This window comes from Lutra lutra, chromosome 12, assembly GCF_902655055.1.
Source record: "Lutra lutra chromosome 12, mLutLut1.2, whole genome shotgun sequence".
NCBI classification, from domain to species: Eukaryota; Metazoa; Chordata; class Mammalia; order Carnivora; family Mustelidae; genus Lutra; species Lutra lutra.
In genome coordinates this window covers 84,254,170-84,273,752 of record NC_062289.1, presented here as the reverse complement: position 1 = coordinate 84,273,752, position 19,583 = coordinate 84,254,170, and the positions used below count along the sequence as shown (strand labels likewise).

At 40.6% G+C, this 19,583-nt stretch overlaps 1 protein-coding gene across 2 annotated transcripts in view; it reads left to right on the top strand.

Annotated features, from left to right (window-relative positions):
- The window catches only part of KNTC1 (kinetochore associated 1), an 81,997-nt gene that overhangs the window by 22,314 nt on the left and 40,100 nt on the right, over positions 1 to 19,583 (top strand). For both annotated transcript variants that reach the window (XM_047696923.1, XM_047696924.1), the window contains exons 19-32: positions 98 to 151; positions 739 to 800; positions 6,960 to 7,071; positions 8,079 to 8,222; positions 8,405 to 8,461; positions 8,554 to 8,655; positions 11,673 to 11,792; positions 11,885 to 12,028; positions 12,925 to 13,023; positions 14,332 to 14,435; positions 14,846 to 14,945; positions 15,554 to 15,688; positions 16,654 to 16,773; positions 19,138 to 19,210. In XM_047696923.1, the coding sequence (XP_047552879.1) occupies positions 98 to 151; positions 739 to 800; positions 6,960 to 7,071; positions 8,079 to 8,222; positions 8,405 to 8,461; positions 8,554 to 8,655; positions 11,673 to 11,792; positions 11,885 to 12,028; positions 12,925 to 13,023; positions 14,332 to 14,435; positions 14,846 to 14,945; positions 15,554 to 15,688; positions 16,654 to 16,773; positions 19,138 to 19,210 (1,426 nt within the window). The remainder of the gene's footprint in view (positions 1 to 97; positions 152 to 738; positions 801 to 6,959; positions 7,072 to 8,078; positions 8,223 to 8,404; positions 8,462 to 8,553; positions 8,656 to 11,672; positions 11,793 to 11,884; positions 12,029 to 12,924; positions 13,024 to 14,331; positions 14,436 to 14,845; positions 14,946 to 15,553; positions 15,689 to 16,653; positions 16,774 to 19,137; positions 19,211 to 19,583) is intronic.

Genomic DNA, 19,583 nt, shown 5'->3' with positions numbered 1-19,583 from the left:
CTGATAATTTGTGTCCTTTCACAGAAAATCCATCTTCCTTCATGAAAAAAACTAATATAGCAGATATATTAACTTTGTTTCTCATTGTTCATCTTAGCTTTTGAAAAAAGAAAATAAAACTGTTCCTGTCTATTCTGATGGTTTAAAAGAGGTAATTACACTGTACTTAATTTGAGGGTAAATGTACCTTTACAGTATGTCTTTCAACTCAAGATAGACCTGTATTTTTTCAAGAGCAACTTATTTTAATTCTTGTATCCTTACTGAAAAATAGGAATAATAATAGTACTTATAGGGTTATTTTGAAGTCAGATGAAATAATTTATATAAACCATTTTGCATTGTGTCTGGCATTGGTTAACCACACAAATAAATATTAACCGTGATGGTAACTATCATGGTTTAAACTCTTATTAAAGCAAAGTAAATTTTTGGTATAATCCAACTGCATTTTAACATAAGGGCATTTATATAAATCACTGGGAAAACTAGTTAATTTTGAAAGCACCTACAATTATTGTGTAAATGCCTTCTCTTTTGCAATTTTATTGCACTGAATGTGATTGGAAATGTTTCCATTATTCCAAGGTTTTTTGGGTTATATTTATGAGAATTGATCTCTAATATGAAGTGAAATGTGCCAGACTTCTGAAATAGAAGGCCTAATTTCTAGGGGGGGGGGGTTTAATTTAATTTTCTTGCATATGACATTCAAATTATCATGTTATTTTTTTCTAGGTACTAAGGGCTCATGCAAAATTGACTACTTTTTATGGAGCATTTGGACCAGAAAAATTCAGGTGTGTACATTCTTCGTTTTTTATTTTTAGATTATGAATTAGACTAAATGTGTTTCTGGGAATCGGGTGATGGAAAATATTATTTTCCTGCTAGGTTGTAGATACTCTTCTCCACCATCTGTGGAACTAATAGATTTGAAAGGCAAGTTTAAATGCACGTATCTGGGGCGCCTGGGTGGCTCAGTGGGTGAAAGCCTCTGCCTTCGGCTCAGGTCATGATCCCAGGGTCCTGGGATCAAGCCCCGCATCGGGCTCTCTGCTCAGCAGGGAACTTGCTTCCTTCTCTCTCTCTGCCTGCTTCGCTGCCTACTTGTGATCTCTGTCTGTCAAATAAGTAAATAAAATCTTTAAAAAAATAAAAAATAAATGCACGTATCTTTGCCTTAGCAATTTCACTTCTGGCAGTTGATTCTATTAGATATACTAACATGTGCACCAAGAATGTCACTATTTACACATATGAGAGGTAGTTATCTTAAAGATAATAGAAATTATTTGCAAATTAACAATGAAGGGGGAAGCTTTAAATTTTTCCCTTGGGGCTAGTCAATCCCCATTCCCTGCTGTATTTGTCTATCTCTGGACTCTATATTCAGTGGATTTTGTATTTTTCTTTCACCAGTATCATATAGTTTTTCGGGTTTTTTAAAGATTTTATTTATTTATTTGAGAGATAGAAAGAGAGAGCCTGAGTCGGGGGAAGGGACAGGGAGAGGGAGAAGCAGACTCCCCAATGAGCAAGGAGGCTGATGTGGGGCTTGTTCCCAGAACTCTGAGATCATGACCTGAGCCGAAGGCAGAGGCTTTAACCCACGGAGCCACCCAGGCGCTCCAATTAATGTGATTTTAGAATGTCGTATTATCTGATAAACTAGCCCTGATATACTTTCCATACTTTTCAGAATCTGGGGGGCAATTTTCTCATGTTTGTTTTTCTGTATGACATTTAGAATGAGAATCACCTTACCCAGTTTATTTATTTATAATTTTTTTAAATTTAAATTCAATTAATTAACATATAATGTATTGTTAGTTTCAGAGGTAGAGGTCAGTAATTCATCAGTCTTACAAGACTCCTTAATGTCCATCACCCATTCCCCCATCCCCCTCCCCTCCAGCAGCCCTCACTTTGTTTCCTATGATTAAGAGTCTCTTATAGTTTGTTCCTCTGATTTTGTCTTTGTTTTTTCCTCCCTTCCCTTATAATCCTCTGTTTTGTTTCTTAAATTCCACATGTGAGTGAGATCATATGATAATTGCTTTCTCTGATCACGTAATGCCCTCTAGTTCTATCCATGTCATTGCAAATGCCAACATTTCATTTCTTTTGATGGCTGAGTAGTATTCCATTGTATAGATATACCACATCCTCTTTTTTCTAATCTGAAAAAGGATTTGTTTTTAGAACATAGAAAAACCACTTATGACCTAATAATAAAAAGGCAAGTAGCCTAGTAAAAACAAAACATGGGCATAACACTTGAACACACAGTTGACAAGAGAAGATATATGAATGGCCGAAAATGTGAAAAGTCAAACATAGGATTACCCTGCAGTCTAGCAATTCTCCTACATCTTTACCCAAGAGAAATAAAAAATAATCTAAAAATGCATTTTTTAAAAGATTTTATTTATTTATCTGAGAGAGAGAGAGAGAGAATGAGCAGTGGGGAGAGGCAGAGGGAAGGGGAGAAGCAGACTCCCTGCCGAGCAGGGAGCCCTACATGAGACTCGATCCCAGGACCCTGAGATCATCACCTGAGCCAAAGGCAGACACTTAACTGATTGAATCACTCAGGTGTACTTAAAAATGCATTTTCGTTCATAGTAGCCAAACACGGGTAATAACCCAGACATCCACCAACAGAAGAATAGGTGTATAACTGTGGTGTGTTCATACAACAGAATACTGCTTAGCAATAGAAAGAACAAACTGCTGGTGCACACACAGCCCCATGGACAAACCTTAGAGACATTATGCTTGTGAGGGTCCTGCGGTTGGCAGAATAACAACCCCTCAAAGATGTCCAGGTCCAAATCCCCGTTAATCACATGGCAAAATGTGATGAAGGTTGAGGACCTTGAGATGGGGAGTTAACTTCGGATCACTGGAGTCCTTCAAAGCAGAGGAGCCTTCCTGGCTGTGGTCAGAAGGAGATGTGACAAAGGATGGATGGTCTGAGATACAACGTTGCTGACTTTGAAAGTGGAAGAAGGCACAACGAGCCAGGGACTATGGGAGGTCTCTAGAGGCTGGAAAAGGCAAGGAAAGAGACTCTTCTCTAGAGACTCTGCAAAGGAACACCTCTGCCAACACCTTGACTTTGACCCACTGAGAACACTTATTGGGCTTCTAACACGCAAACCTATAAGATAATAAATTTCTGTGGTCTTAAGCAGTTACGTTTGTGGTAATCTGTTACAGCAGCAACTAGAAACCATCTTCACTGGTTTTCTTCTTTTGAGATTTGATTCATGCCTACATTTTAATTCCTTCAAACCAATATTATTCAAGTTTTTTTGTTTGTTTCTATGTTTGTGTTTTTACTCCTAATTTTTCTTTCATTTTTTAAAAAATTTAAGTTCGGTTACTTAACATATTTAATGTATTATATTTTAGGGGTACAGGTCTGTGATTCATCAGTCTTACCTAACACCCAGCGCTCGCCACAACACATACCCTCCCCAGTATCCATCACCTAGCCACCCTGTCTCCCGACCCCTCTCCCCTCCAGCAACACTCAGTTCATTTCCTAAGATTAAGTGTCTCTTATGTTTGTCTCCCTTACCTGTTTCATTTTTTCCTCTCTTCCCCTATGATCCTCTACCTTGTTCCTTAAATTCCGCATATCAGTGAGGTCATATAATTGTTTTTCTCTGATTGACTTACTTCGCTTAGCTGTAATACCCTCTAGTTCCATCCATGTTGTTGCAAATGGCAAGATTTAATTTCTTTGATGGCTAATTAATATTCCATTGTAAACACACGACGTCACCTTTATCCATTCATCTATTGAGGGACATCTGAGCTCTTTCCATAGTTTGGCTATTATGGACACTGCTGCTATAAACAGTGGGGTGCGGGTGCCTCCTTGGATCACTGTGTTTGTATCTTTGGGGTAGTACCTTACCCAGTTTAAAGAAATCTTATTTGGGGGGCACCTGAGTGGCTCAGTCAGTTAAGTGTATGACTTGATCTCAGCTTGGGTTGTGATCTCAGGGTCCTGAGGTCGGGCCCTGCGTCACACTTCTTATTCAGTGCCCAGTCTGCTTGAGATTCTCTTTCTCCCTCTCCCTCCGCCCCACCCCTGCTCATATGCATACATACTCTCTCTAATGAATAAATAAAATCTTTTTTTTTTTTTAAGATTTTATTTATTTATTTGACAGAGATCACAAGTAGACAGAGAGGCAGGCAGAGAGAGAGAGAGAGAAGGAAGCAGGCTCCCTGCTGAACAGAGAGCCCGATGCGGGACTCCATCCCAGGACCCTGGGATCATGACCTGAGCTGAAGGCAGAGGCTTTAACCCACTGAGCCACCCAGGCGCACCCTCCCAAATAGAATTTTTAATAAAGATTTTATTTATTCAGGGGCGCCTGGGTGGCTCAGTGGGTTAAAGCCTCTGCCTTCAGCTCAGGTCATGATCCCAGGGTCCTGGGATCAAGCCCCGCATCGGGCTCTCTGCTCAGCAGGGAGCGTGCTTCCTCCTCTCTCTCTGCCTGCCTCTCTGCCTATTGTGATCTCTGTCAAATAAATAAATAAAAATCTTAAAAAAAAATTCTATTTGTGGGGGTGTCTGGGTGGCTCAGTGGGTTAAAGCCTCTGCCTTCGGCTCAGGTGCTGATCCCAGGCTCCTGGGATGGAGCCCCGCATCGGGCTCTCTGCTCGGCGGGGAGCCTGCTTCCCTTCCTCTCTCTCTGCCTGCCTCTTTGCCTGCTTGTGATCTCTGTCTGTCAAATAAATAAAATCTTCCTCTCTCTCTGCCTGCCTCTTTGCCTGCTTGTGATCTCTGTCTGTCAAAATAAATAAATAAAATATTTTTTTAAAGATTTTATTTATTTATTTTGACAGACAGAGATCACAAGTAGGCAAAGAGGCAGGCAGAGAGAGAGGAAGGGCAGCAGGCTCCCCGCCGAGCAGAGAGCCCGATGCGGGGCTCGATCCCAGGAGCCTGGGATCAGCACCTGAGCCGAAGGCAGAGGCTTTAACCCACTGAGCCACCCAGGTGCCCCAATAAATAAAATCTTTAAAAAAAAAAATCCTATTTGGGGGCCCCTGGGTGGCTCAGTCGTTAAGCATCTGCCTTTGGCTCAGGTCATGGTCCCAACACCCTGGGATTGAGCCCCACATTGGGTTCCCTGCTCGGCAGGAAGCCGCTTCTCCCTCTCCCACTTCCCCTGCTTGCGTTCCCTCTCTCACTGTCTCTCTCTCTCTCTCTCTGTCAAGTAAATACATAAAATCTTTTTTTAAAAATCCTCTTTTATTAGGATTTTAAATTTTTATTTATTTTTATTTTCTTATTGGGAGTATGCTGAATGGAAGATCAATTTAGGGAGAACCAGCATCTTTACATTATTGAATCTTCCTTTTTAGGAACATTATGTCCTATTCATTCTGTCCTTTTTTTCGTTCCTGAGCAGTATCTACTCAGTTGTCTTTATATAGCTCTTAAATATTTTTCCTACTGCTATAAATGGGACATATCTCCATCATATATTTTTTTTAAGATTTTTTATTTATTTATTTGACAGACAGAGATCACAGGTAGGCAGAGAGGCAGGCAGAGAGAGGAAGGGAAGCAGGCTCCCTGCTGAGCAGAGAGCCAGATACGGGACTTGATCCCAGGACCCTGGGATCATGACCTGAGCCAAAGGCAGAGGCTTTAACCCACTGAGCCACCCAGGCACCCTCCATCATATTTTTGAAAAGCTATGAAAAACTATTGATTTTTAAAAATTACTTTTTAATCAACTACTTTATTGAATTCCTTTTTTTTTTCTTTTTAAGATTTTATTTATTTATTTTAGAGAGAGAGCATGCACAAGTAGAGGGGAGAGGCAGAGGGAGAGGGTGAAGCAGACTCACCACTGAGCAGGGAGCCCAATGTAGAATCCCAACCCTGGGATCATGACCTGAGCCAAAGGCAGACACTTAACCAACTGAGCCACCCAGGCACCTTTGCATTCCTTTATTATTCTTAATCGTGCTTCAGTTGCTGGGTCAATAAAATCAGGTCATGATTTTAGGGTCCTGGGATCGAGCCCAGCATTAGGCTCAGTGCTGAGCAGGGAGCCTGCTCGCTCTGCCTCTGCCTGCCTCTCTGCCTACTTGTGATCTCTCTCTATCTCTGTCAAATAAATAAAAATTAAAAAAAAAAACAATGTCCCAGCTGACCTTATTTTTTCTAAGTGTGTGATTATATATTCAAATAATGATAATTTTGCCTCATTTTTTTCCCCTTACCTCATCTCATTGACTGGTACTTACAGAACAGTATATATATTTTAAAGATTTTATTTTATTTATTTTAGAGAGAGGGAGGGAGAGGGACAAGCAGACTCCCCGCTGAGTGCAGAGCCTACCACAGGGCTCAGTCCCGGACCTCGAGATCTTGACCTGAACCAAAATCAAGAGTCAGACTTAACTGACTGAGCCATCCAGGAGCCCTTCATTCATTTAAAAAAGTTATTAGGAAGTATCTGACTTCAACTTAGTTGGTTAAGTATCTGATTTCAGCTTAGGTCATGATCTCGGGGTCCTGGGATTGAGCCCCACATCAGGCTTCCTGCTCACTGGGGAGTCTGCTTCTCCTTCGCCCTTTGCCCTTTCCCAGGTTCTTGCTCTTGCTTGTGCTCTTTCTCTCTCTCTCTCTCAAATAAATAAATTAAAAAAAAAAAAATCTTAAAAGAATTGCTCGTATATGCATGATTATCCCAGGAAGAACCTATAAGGAGAGATGACTTTCAGGGAGGATGACAGGAGCTCTATAAGTCTGGGATAGGAAGGAAACCACTTTTTACTGTACAATCTTTGGAACTTTTTTAACTTCGAGGCGGGGGAAAAACTAAACCACTAGTTAAAATTTCTAATGGTATCCACTTATAACATTATGACCTTAATTTTTTAACTACTAATTTTATCCCTCTCTTACTTTGCAGTGGTAGTTCTTGGATTGAATTTCTGAATAATGAAGATGACCTTAAGGATATCTTTTTACAGCTACGAGAAGGAAACCTTGTTTGTGCACAGTACCTTTGGCTTCGACATAGGGTAATCTGTTTTGGGTTTTGTTGTTAATGGCTTTATGGCTCCTGGGATAGGTGATTGAATCTATTGTCTTCATGTGAATGAAGGGTGTCAGGTGTGAGTGGGCAATGGAATGTTTGATAAAATTTTCCTGATGATATTAAACTAGAGGTGAAGTTACTTTAGAAGTGTGTTTTATCTCATTCAAAGTCCAATTAACTCCTAAACTTAGCTGAAAAGGCAACATTTTGGGGCACCTGGCTGGCTCAGTCGGTGGAGCATGTGATTTTTGATCTCAGTGTTGTGGGTTCGAGCCCCACATTGGGCTCAGAGATTACTTTAAAATCTTAAAAAAAAGAAAGGGGGAGCCTAGATGGCTCAGTGGGTAAGCCTCTGCCTTCAGCTCAGGTCATGATCTCAGGGTCCTGGGATCAAGCCCCATATCGGGCTCCCTGTGCAGCGGGGAGCCTGCTTCCCCCACCCCACCCCCTGCCTCCCTCTCTGTCTACTTGTGATCTCTGTCAAATAAATAATAAAATAGAATCTTTAAAATCTTAAGAAAAAAGAAAACAACGTGTTATTGAATGATTTATTGATGGGCTTTCTTAAGTACTGCTGGTGAAGTTGTTCCTGTTACAGCTCAGACTGTGTAAAGGATTGTGCATTAGCAGCTCTGCTCAGATTCCCTCCATGCTGGCCGATATTGTGAGGTCCAGAAAGTGGCATCTTGGTGTGATGTCACTCGTGGACACATGGCTTGTTTGGATTTGCACTGTCACCTCCTGCTAAGTTTTCCTTCCTCCGCCAGTTCCACTGCCCCCTAATTTATGAGTTGGTCCTTGCTGCCATGAGAGCTCATGGGATTCATGGTTGCCAACGATTCATCAGTATAGAGTAAATCACCCTTCGTGCTTGTAATTAAGACAGTAAAATATTTCCTAAAATGACTTCCTAATGAGTCTTTCCATTTTGGGAGGCTGTCATTTTAAATCCGTCCGATAGATCCTAATTTCTCACTCTGTATAATTTAGGCAAATTTTGAAAGCAGATTTGATGTGAAAATGCTTGAGAACTTGCTCAACTCAATTTCTACACCAGTATCTTTGCAAAAGCTTTGCCCGTGGCTTAAAAATGATGTGATACCATTCGTGAGAAGGGCTGTACCTGAAGGACAGGTGAGTGGCCTTCAGTATTTCCACTCTGGGTCATTCAAGTCTAGCCTTTGCCTTATAACACTGCAGAGTAAAGGGCGGTAACGCCAGGTAGTTCAGTGTCTCTGTTGAAAGATTATCATGGGGGTTTTAAATTATTTCCTTGATTATCTACTGACTATTTTCAAATGATATGTCTGTTTCAGAAAATTCTTGCAAAATGGTTGGAACAAGCAGGCAGGAACCTTGAATTAACTGATAAGGTAATACTAGTATAATTAGCACTGAAAAGACATTTCAAACACTCCCAGTGGCATACAACATCACTTTTAATGGTCTGTGTTCCTCTTTAAAGGCAAACTGGCCAGAAAATGGACTTCAACTGGCAGAGGTATTTTTTACAGCAGAAAAACCAGATGAGCTGGCATTGGTGTCCTGTTGGCATTGGATTTCCTTGGTATGATAATAGAAAATGAATTTTCAGTAATAAAGCATTCAGTTTATGTTAAAGGATTTGTGTACATGTACTAAGAGATACATCTACTTCTTACATTTTCTGTTTGTGTGTTCTTTTAATGTGTACATCTAAAATTCACCAACCAAACAGGAAACTGTATATAAACGTACTCCTCAGTAGTATAATTGGAATTTTCTGCATTGGCAACAATTTACAGTCCTTTAAAGGAATGAAATTTAATAATGCTTTAGGATTAGTTTTCAAGATCTTATTTAAACCAGCAAACCACTCCCAGTTCTGATTGCAGTTCTTTTTTTTTTTTTTTAAAGATTTTATTTATTTATTTGACAGAGAGATATCACAAGCAGGCAGAGAGGCAGGCAGAGAGAGAGGAGGAAGCAGGCTCCCTGCCGAGCAGAGAGCCCGATGCGGGGCTCGATCCCAGGACCCTGAGATCACGACCTGAGCCGAAGGCAGCGGCCTAACCCACTGAGCCACCCAGGCGCCCTCTGATTGCAGTTCTTAGGCATTCCAATAGCCATTATGGCTTAAGTACTAGTGAATTTTTTAAAAGATCAAATTAAAAAAAAAATAATGCTGGGACTTTTTTGACTGAAAAAAAAATAACAGTGCTAGAAAGGTTACTAAGCTTAAGAACACTGCTGTTATATTTGATGTTAATTTGAAGTTCTTGAACAGAATTTAGTATTTGACTTCTAAATTTCTGAAATTAATATCTTTTTCCCCTTAAGTTTCTAAAAACTAGAAAGCATTCATTATATTGAAAAGAAGGAAAGTATATTCTTGTATTTTAAAAAAGTCCATTGGAGTGCCATAAATTAGTTTATAAATTAATATGTGAGACATCCCGGTATGATCTCAACTCTGAAGTATTAAGGACTTAAGTACCAGAAGGTAAACCTTATATATGGTAATATACATTATAAAATTGCACCTACTCCTTAAATTTCTGGAGCCTAGGGGCACCTGGGTGGCTCAGTTGGTTAAGCGACTGCCTTCAGCTCAGGTCATGATCCTGGAGTCCTGGGATCGAGTCCCACATCAGACTCCCAGCTCAGCAGGGAGTCTGCTTCTCCCACTGACCTCTCTCCTCTCATGCTCTCTCTCTCTCTCTCAAATAAATAAATAAAATCATTTAAAAAAAAAAAATTTCTGGAGCCTAAAAATAAATAATAAATTTCCTTCTGCTTTCTGATATAGCAGATTCTTTTTTTTTTTTTTTTTTTTTTTTTTAAGATTTTATTTATTTATTTGACAGAGAGAGAGATCACAAGCAGGCAGAGAGGCAGGCAGAGAGAGAGGAGGAAGCAGGCTCCCTGCTGAGCAGAGAGCCCGATGCGGGGCTCGATCCCAGGACCCTGAGACCATGACCTGAGCCGAAGGCAGCGGCTTAACCCACTGAGCCACCCAGGCGCCCCTCTTTTTTTTTTTTTAAAGATTTTATTTAATCATTTGACAGACAGTGAGAGAGGGAACACAAGCAGGGGGAGTGGGAGAGGGAGAAGCAGGCTTCCTGTCGAGCAGGGAGCCCAATGTGGGGCTCCATCCCAGGATCCTGGGATCATGACCTCAGCTGAAGGCAGACAGACACCTAATGACTGAGCCACCCAGGCGCCCCAGATGTAGCAGATTCTTGCTAATAATTGTACCTACTGGTTATATACTATTAAAAATTAAACAGGAATTTTTTGGTATACGTTTCAACTAGTATTGATATATATGATCAGTATATATTGATCATTATAATACATTTTTCCATAGAAGAGCTTTTCTTCTTGCTATAAAACACTACCCTGTCCTGGTATGCCTGGGTCATTCAGTTGGTTAAGCATCTGCCTTCAGCTCAGGTCGTGATCCTAGAGTCCTGGGATCGAGCCCTACGTCCGGCTCCTTGCTCGGCAGGAACCCTGCTTCTCCCCCTGCCTGCTGCTTCCCCTGCTTGTGCTCTCTGGCAATTAAATAAATAAAATCTTAAAAAAAAAAAGTCAAAAAGCACTACTCTGTCTTTTCCCTGTTAATTGTATTTATCAATATTGAAAATTGTATTTCTTGTATATAAGTTTATGAAATGTTACAGCTTTATATCTGATCTCTATGTCTTGATCTATACAGATGGGATATTGAGGGCCATCTAAATGATGTTTTTGTAGATAAGCATAAAATATTACACTAACGTTCAGGGATACCTGGCTAACTCAGTGGAGAGTGAGACTCTTGATCTCACAGTGTAAATTCAACCCCTGCATTAAGTGTAAAGATTACTTAAAAAATAAAATCTTAGGGTAGCCTATGTGGCTCAGTCCAACTGAGGATGTCCAACTCTTGATTTGGGCTCTGGGTGTGATCTCAGGGTCGCGGGACTGAGTCCTGCGTCGGGCTCCACACTGGGTGTGTGGAGATTTATTTATTTTAGAGAGCACAAGTAGGGGGAGAGGGAGAAAATCCTCAAACAGACTCCCCACTGAATGCAGAGCCTAACTAGGGCCTGATCCCCCCAGGACCCTGAGATCATGACCTGAGCTGAAATCAAGAGTCAGATGCATAGGGACGCCTGGGTGGCTCAGTTGGTTGGACGACTGCCTTCGGCTCAGGTCATGATCCTGGAATCCCGGGATCGAGTCCCACATCAGGCTCTCAGCTCCATGCTTCTCCCTCTGACCTTCTCCTAGCTCATGCTCTCTCTCACTGTCTCTCTCTCAAATAAATAAATAAAATCTTTAAAAAAAAAAAAAAAAGAGTCAGATGCTTAACTGACTAAGCCATCCAGGCACCCCTAACATTGAAGTTTTTCTGTTTGTTGAGAAAAAAAATTGCCTTTAGATTTCTGTTGGATTCTAATCTATAAATTTGCACTAGTTAATGTGTTAAAATTCCACAAAATTTACAGGCATTAGGTACAGATTTCCTCTTATGTACATAATCATGGTCCTTTTTTATTTTATCTGAAATAATTCTGATTTTTCTGTGTATTTCCCCTCTCACACTTCTGTTTTTAGAAGGATTATCAGAACACGGAGGAAGTACGTCAGCTAAGGACTCTGGTAAATAACTTGCAGGAATTGATCACATTGCATAGGAAATACAACTGCAAACTGGCCCTCTCTGATTTCGAGAAGGTAAAAACCTAGATTTATCGGAAGTGTTATTTTTTAATGACAGCCACCATGACTAGAACTTGCATCTCTGCCGCCTTTCTCTTGGCATCCAGGAGACTACAACTACCATTGTGTTCCGCATGTTTGATAAAGTGTTAGCCCCAGAGCTGATTCCTTCTGTCTTAGAGAAGTTTATAAGAGTTTACATGCGGGAACATGGCTTACAAGAGGAGGAACTTCTTCTGCTCTACATAGAGGTAACTTCTTTACCTCTAGTCTTTTCCCCTTGTGTCTATGTGTGTCACTGTTTAAACATCTAACCCTATAAGCCTCTGCCTTTGGCTCAGGTTGTGATCTCAGGGTCCTGGGATCGAGCCCCGCATCGGGCTCTCTGCTCAGTGGGGAGTCTGCTCCCCGCCCACCCCACCTCTGCCTACTTGTGATCTCTGTCAAATAAATAAGTAAAATCTTAAATAAAATAAAATAAACATCTAACGCTATAGGGAATGTCATGCTTTACCATCGGGATTTATGCAGTGGATTGTATTGGTTAACATGGTATACTGATTGACTGGTAACCTTGGGCAGAATGGGATAATATTAGGATTTCCTCCAAATGCTTATTGTGAAATAAAAGGAACAGGAGCTCAATCATGTGAGCACGTGTTTTCACACATTTATAAGCTGCAGTCATCTCATTTGTGGATTCTTCAAGAATATTTCCTTCTTGGGGCACCTGGGTGGCTCAATGGGTTAAGCCTCTGCCTTCGGCTCAGGTCATGATCCCAGGGTCCTGGGATCAAGCCCCACATCGGGATCTCTGCTCAGCAGGAAGCCTGCTTCCTCTCTCTCTCTCTGCCTGCTTCTCTGCCTACTTGTGATCTCTGTCTGTCGAAAAAATAAATAAAATCTTTAAAAAAAAAAAAAGAATATTTCCTTCTTAAGTTTCCTTGTCCATATAAAACGAAAGGCCAAGGCCTTGGCAATTTTGTTTTTTGAGCATTGTTTCACATTCATGGTTAAGTCGTTTTTGGTTTTTTTTTTTTTCTTTTCACGTCTATAAAAGCTGTTTTTCTATATCTATATGTGTTTTACTTTTTTTTTTTTTATTGAGAGTTTGAAATTTAAAAAATATGTGTTTATCCCCTTTTAGGATTTATTGAAGAGATGTAGCTCGAAGTCCACATCACTCTTTGAAACCGCATGGGAAGCAAAAGCCATGGCAGTCATAGGATGTTTATCGGACACAGATGTAAGTAGATAGTGACCATGTAGATTTTCCTTTGAGCATTGCATCTTTTCTCTGATCACAAAGGCAATAGCAAATTTGTTAAGAAGAATTTGTGAAGTTCGGAAAAAGGATAAAAATAAATAAAACCCACCCATAATTCCATTTTCTTTCATTATAGAAAATAAGAAGTAAAGGGACGCCTGGGTGGCTCAGTTGGTTAAGCAGCTGCCTTCGGCTCAGGTCATGATCCCAGCGTCCTGGGATCGAGTCCCACATCGGGCTCCTTGCTCGGCAGGGAGCCTGCTTCTCCCTCTGCCTCTGCCTACCACTCTGTCTGCCTGTGCTCATGCGCGCTCTCTCTCTCTCTCTCGAACAAATAAATAAATAAAATCTTAAAAAAAAAAAAAAGAAAAGAAGAAGTAAAAATTTTCTCATTCCCATCCCCAGAAAAACTACCATGGATGATTGGGTGCATATATTTCTAGGCTTTTCTATGATTACACAAACACGGACACATTTTTTTTTTTTTTTTTTAAAGATTTTATTTATTTATTTGTCATAGAGAGAGAAGCGAGAGTGAGCACAGGCAGACAGAGTGGCAGGCAGAGGCAGAGGGAGAAGCAGGCTCCCTGCCAAGCAAGGAGCCCGATGTGGGACTCGATCCCAGGACGCCGCGATCATGACCTGAGCCGAAGGCAGCTGCTTAACCAACTGAGCCACTCAGGCGTCCCCACGGACACATTTTTAAAATCTGTTATAACACACTTTTTTTTTTTTTTTTAAGATTTTATTTATTATTTATTTGACAGAGAGAAATCACAAGTAGACAGAGAGGCAGGCAGGCAGAGAGAGAGAGAGAGAGAGAAGCAGGCCCCCCGTCGAGCAGAGAGCCCGACGCGGGACTCGATCCCAGGACCCTGAGACCATGACCTGAGCCGAAGGCAGCAGCTTAACCCACTGAGCCACCCAGGCGCCCCAAGTTATAACACACTTTTATTATGACTTCCCACTGTTACCATTATAAACTATGAATAAAGTCATGCAAAATATTTTTAAACACAGAGACTAGAGACTGTTGAAAGGAATCGAGCTATATGACTTCACTTTCAGCAGAGAAAATATTTTTCTGAGTTTTTCTAAATAATGAAATTGCCTGTGATATGTGAGAATCAGAAGGAACATATACTTTTGCAGTCAGAGGAGATACTCTGAGCGTCCACACTGTAGATGTAAGACCTCTGCTGCTATAGATGAGGCAGTGTCATTAATTTCCATGAAACGTGAATCCGAGGGCTCTTCTGCACGGTCAGTGTTTGTGTATCTTCATAGCTCATATTCGACGCTGTGCTTAAGATAATGTACGCGGCGGTGGTTCCCTGGAGCGCAGCGGTGGAGCAGCTGGTGAGACAGCACCTAGAAATGGACCATCCCAAGTAAGATGGCAGTCTCCCAGATAATGGTGTTGGTGCTGGATAAGCCTCCTGTTTCCCCTTGACATTCATTTATGTTTTATGCCCTTTACTGTATCCCTTAGTATTTAAAAAAAAAAAAAAAAGACAATCCATGTTAATATCAGCAAATTTCTTGGGCACCTGGGTGGCTCAGTCAGTTGAGCGTCTGACTGTTGATTTCAGCTCAGGTTGTGATCTCAGGGTCTGGGGATCGAGCCCCATGTTGGGCTTTGAGGTCAGCGCATAGTCTGCTTGTCCCTCTCCCTCTGCCCTTCCATCCCCCCCACACCCCCTTGTGCTAGCTTCCTTCACTCTCTCCCTCTCTCAAAGAAATGAATAAGTAAAATCTTTTTAAAAATCATTTTAAAAATTGTGAGCAAATTTCCTTTCAGAGTCAAGTTATTACAGGAAAGTTACAAACTAATGGAGATGAAAAAACTTCTACGAGGCTATGGAATAAGGGAGGTGAACCTCTTAAACAAGGAAATCATGGTGAGTACAGTAGTTGAAGGGTCTTGAACCCCGCTGTTCCATTCTGAGGGCAGCTTGGGAAAACTAATGAGGACTTCATATTCTTGAAGACTAACAGAGGTAAGTTCTCCACTACTTTCCTTTTGTAGGATAGAGTGTGAATAGGACGTTCAGGGGTGCCTGGCTAGCTCCGTAGATGGAGTGTTCAACTCTTAATCTTGGGATCATGAGTTCAAGCCCTACATTGGGTGCAGAGATTACTTAGTTAAATAAATAAAACATAAAAAAATAATGTCTTTTTAAAAAAATTTGTATGCACTTGTTTATTAGGATAGTAAAGATAACAAGGATATTAAGAAGCTAAAGGAGTATATCAAATCATCATGTTGTACACCTTAAATATACGCAGGGTTTATTTGTCAGTTATATACCCCAAAAAACCAGGGTGGGGGAAGGTAGACAAGACTATCATAAAATTCAGAATATAAATCGTGTTTTAATTTTTCACACAGCTTGGGTTTTTTGCTGCTTGACTTTAATTTGATGAGTACTTTGCCTTTATGAACAAAGGACTTCTGGGTTCTCTGAGATTTCATAATGAAGAAATGTATATATTGTCTCTGCTTCAGAGGGTGGTCAGATACATTCTCAAGCAAGATGTCCCATCTTCCTTAGAAGATGCTTTGAAGGTGGCTCAAGCGTATATGTTGCCCAATGATGAAATTTACAGTCTAAGGATTATTGACCTCATTGATAGAGAACAGGTATGAAACTTCTGTATTGTCCTTTCTTAGGTTTCTTTGTTAAGTAAATCTGTAAAAGCTCAAATCACTCAAATTATCTGAATAGATTATCACAAAAGAAAGTTATACCAAGGGGTACCTGGATGGCTCAGTCAGTTAAGCATCGCCTTTGGCTCAGGTCATAATCCCAGGATCCTGGGATCAAGCTCTGCGTCTAGCTCCCTGCTCAGTGAGGAGTCTGCTTCTCCCTCTCCCACTTCCACTGCTTATGTGCCCTCTCTCTCACTCACTCTCTCTCAAATAAACAAATAAAATCTTAAAATAAGTTACACGAGGATGAAAATATTAGATATTAGATTGGCCATATTCTTTATATCTGTAGGTTTGTTTGTTTGTTTGTTTTAAGATTTTATTTATTTATTTGACAGAGACACAGTGAGAGAGGGAACACAAGCAGGGGGAGAGGGAGAAGCAGGCTTCCCGCAGAGCAGGTTGCCCAATGCGGGCTGGATCCCAGAACCCTGGGATCATGATCTGAGCTAAAAGCAGACACCTAATGACTGAGCCACCCAGGCGCCCCCATATCTGTAGGCTCTTTAAAAGTATTTTATGACTAGCTATTGGGCTTTCATATTCTTTGGTGTTTATGAAACATAGACTCATGTTTTTTGTACACTGTAGGACCCTTTGATTCCAGAATAGGGCGTGCATTTTCTTTTTATATTTTAAATGTCTTTATTCTGATATAATTCTATAACCATGAGCATAGTTAAGAATTATGAAATACAAAAGGGTGTATTTGAATTTAATTTTTTTTGTTTGCTGTCATCAAAACCAGAGTTATCAGCTTTTTAAAAATATTAAATCATATTCTATTTTTTTAAATACTGTCTTTTCACCTTTAAATAGAAAAAAGCAAGAGGTAAGTCTAAACTGTCCTTAACAAGTACCAGCTGTTTTTTCTTCCTTTCAAACACTGTTTATAGGGTGAAGACTGTGTCCTTCTGTTGAGGTCTTTGCCTCCTGCTGAAGCTGAGAAAACTGCAGAACGGGTAATCATATGGGCACGGTTGGCATTACAAGAAGAACCAGATGATTCTAAAGAGGTGAGATTTTCACTAAATACAGATAAATCCAGTATTTATGGATAGTAATCAACAGGATAGAAAAGATAGATAAGCAGATAGGAATATCTCCTCTTCTCACTGCTAGAACATCCTAATGTAAAACTCCTTGTATAAATTTGCTGCATAGAAAAGAACCACATATGACTGTTTTGGAGCAACGGCTTGAGCCCTCACTGATAATCTGGGATCTACAAACCAGAAGGATTAATTGAAGTAGATGTTGTACACGAAGGGTTTTCCATAAACCTTTGCAATATAAACATGTTTCGTGTTATATAGGACATAGTCATTACTGTCAAATAATGATGTCAGCCACACCCAGTCGATTAAGCATCCAGCTCTTGGTTTTGGCCAGGTCATGATCTCAGGGATCATGAGATTGAGCCCCACATCAGGCTCCAAGCTCAGCGGGGAGTCTCCTTGAAGATTCTCTACCTCTGCCCCACCCCCCACTCACTCTTGCTTCTCTCTCTCAAGTAAATAAGTTTTAAAAAGTCATGTCAGGGGCACCTGGGTGACTCAGTGGGTTAAAGCCTCTGCCTTTGGCTCGGGTCATGATCCCAGGGTTCTGGGATCGAGCCCCACATCTGCTCAGCGGGGAGCCTGCTTCGCTTCCCCTCTCTCTGCCTGCCTCTCTGCCTACTTGTAATCTCTGTCAAATAAATAAATAAAATCTTTAAAAAAAAAAAAAAGTCATGTCAGCCACAGAATGCATGGAAATCTAAGTAATCTTAGAACATTGAAACCTGGGAAGTTTCAAGAGCGCCAGTTCTCTTCTTTAGGGAGGTGAGGAACCAAATACCTAATTTATTCAGGATAGTTGGCATATATATATATATTTTTTATCCTTTAGAGATAGTTATCCCTCAACCTCTCTCAGCAATCCATCTCAGTAATTTTTTTGCCTTTAGGGAAATTAGTTTGGTTATTTTGGCATCAAATATTTATTATGCTTTTACTATACTGGAGGCCTTAGGTTAAATACTTTAAATGAACTATCTACACAGTTGTGAGATCGTTCCTGTTCTCAGCTCCTTATAGATTAAGTGCAGAAAATAACAGTTTAAGGGCACCTGGTTGGCTCAGTTGCTTGAGCATCTGCCTTTGGCTCAGGCTCAGGTCATGATCCCAGGGTCTTGGGATTGAGCCCCACATTGGGCTCCCCGCTCAACAGGAAGTCCGCTTCTCCCTCTGCCCCTTCCTCCCTGCTTGTACTCTGTATCTCTCTCTCTCTTTCAAATTAATAAATCTTAAAAAAAAAAAAAAAACCTAACATTTTGAAATAAGTGACTTTTGCAAGCTTGTTAGAAAATGGCAGAACCTCAGCTCAAACTCTAATAGCAGAGTCCGTATTCTTAACCACCAGCTTGGACTGTACCCAGTAGTGGAAATGGAGTACTTTGTGTGGTCCTAGCACTGTCTAAGCGTTTCATGTTTCATCTTTAAAGCTTTTCCTTCTTTGATTTTTCTTGTCTTTTTGTTTGTTTTAATCTTGTCGGCCTTCAAAATAATGATTATTTCTTGGACTTTCATTCTCTGAACTTAAACAACTTCAGTTCTTTTTGACTTTTCTAGAGAACTTTGCCTAATGTTTTGTCAAATAATAAAAACTATTAAAAAAGTGAAACTGGGATGCCTGAGTGGCTCAGTGGGTTAAGCTGCTGCCTTTGGCTGAGGTCATGATCCCAGGGTCCTGGGATCAAGTGCCACATCGGGCTCTCTGCTCAGCAGGGAGCCTGCTTCTCCCTCCCCAACCCCCGCCTGCCTCTCTGCCTACTTATGATCTCTGTCTGTCAAATAAATAAATAAAATCTTAAAAAAAAAAGGCGAAACTGGAGTTACGGTTAATTATAGTGTAGCCAAAAGGTGATTTGTGGGATTTGTGTATTCTTGGTATTTCTAAACCATATATCTAAGTGCTCATACTGGTGTTTTTCATGTTTACCTTCTGTGTGATTCAGTTATTTTTTTTTTTTTAAGATTTTATTTATTTATTTATTTGACAGACAGAGATCACAAGCAGGCAAAGAGGCTGGCAGAGAGAGAGGAGGAAGCAGGCTCCCTGCTGAGCAGAGAGCCCGATTCGGGGCTCGATCCCAGGACCCTGAGATCATGACCTGAGCCGAAGGCAGAGGCTTAACCCACTGAGCCACCCAGGCGCCCCCTGTGTGATTCAGTTATGATCCATTTCTCAGCTGCCTGACATCCTCTAACATGGATCTCCCATTTTTTTTCACATTTTTTACTGTTTTTTTCTGATTTTGTGGTGTTTATATATTTGTTTGTATGTATACTAAGTGGCAAATAAAGGAAGCAGATTTCATTTTCTATTTTTCTTTTCAGGACAAGGCCTGGAGAATGTCCGTAGCGAAGACATCCGTAGACATTCTTAAAATACTGTGTGACATCCAGAAAGGTAGATTGTACCTCTCTGCCCTCATCTCGGTTTTGTTCTGAAGCTTGCCCTTTTCAGAAAGTAGCATCAGTGACAGGCCTCGTCCTTTCCCTGGTTTTTCTGGCTTTATTTATCTCCATTGATCCCACTCATTTTTCCTCATGAAAAGTCTTCCTTGCTTTATTCTCTTGATTGCCAGTGTTGAAACAGAAGCATCTAAAAATCAGCTTATCAACTACATGCTTCAGTAAGCTGTTTAAGGCTACACTAGATTTCTTTAGTGCCTTGTCCTTATTGCTCATGTTTCTCACTTATCATTTGGTCATGATCAGGCAAAAACCTATTTAAACTTGAACTTAAGTAAAACATTAACAAAGAAATGCTCTTGGAGAAA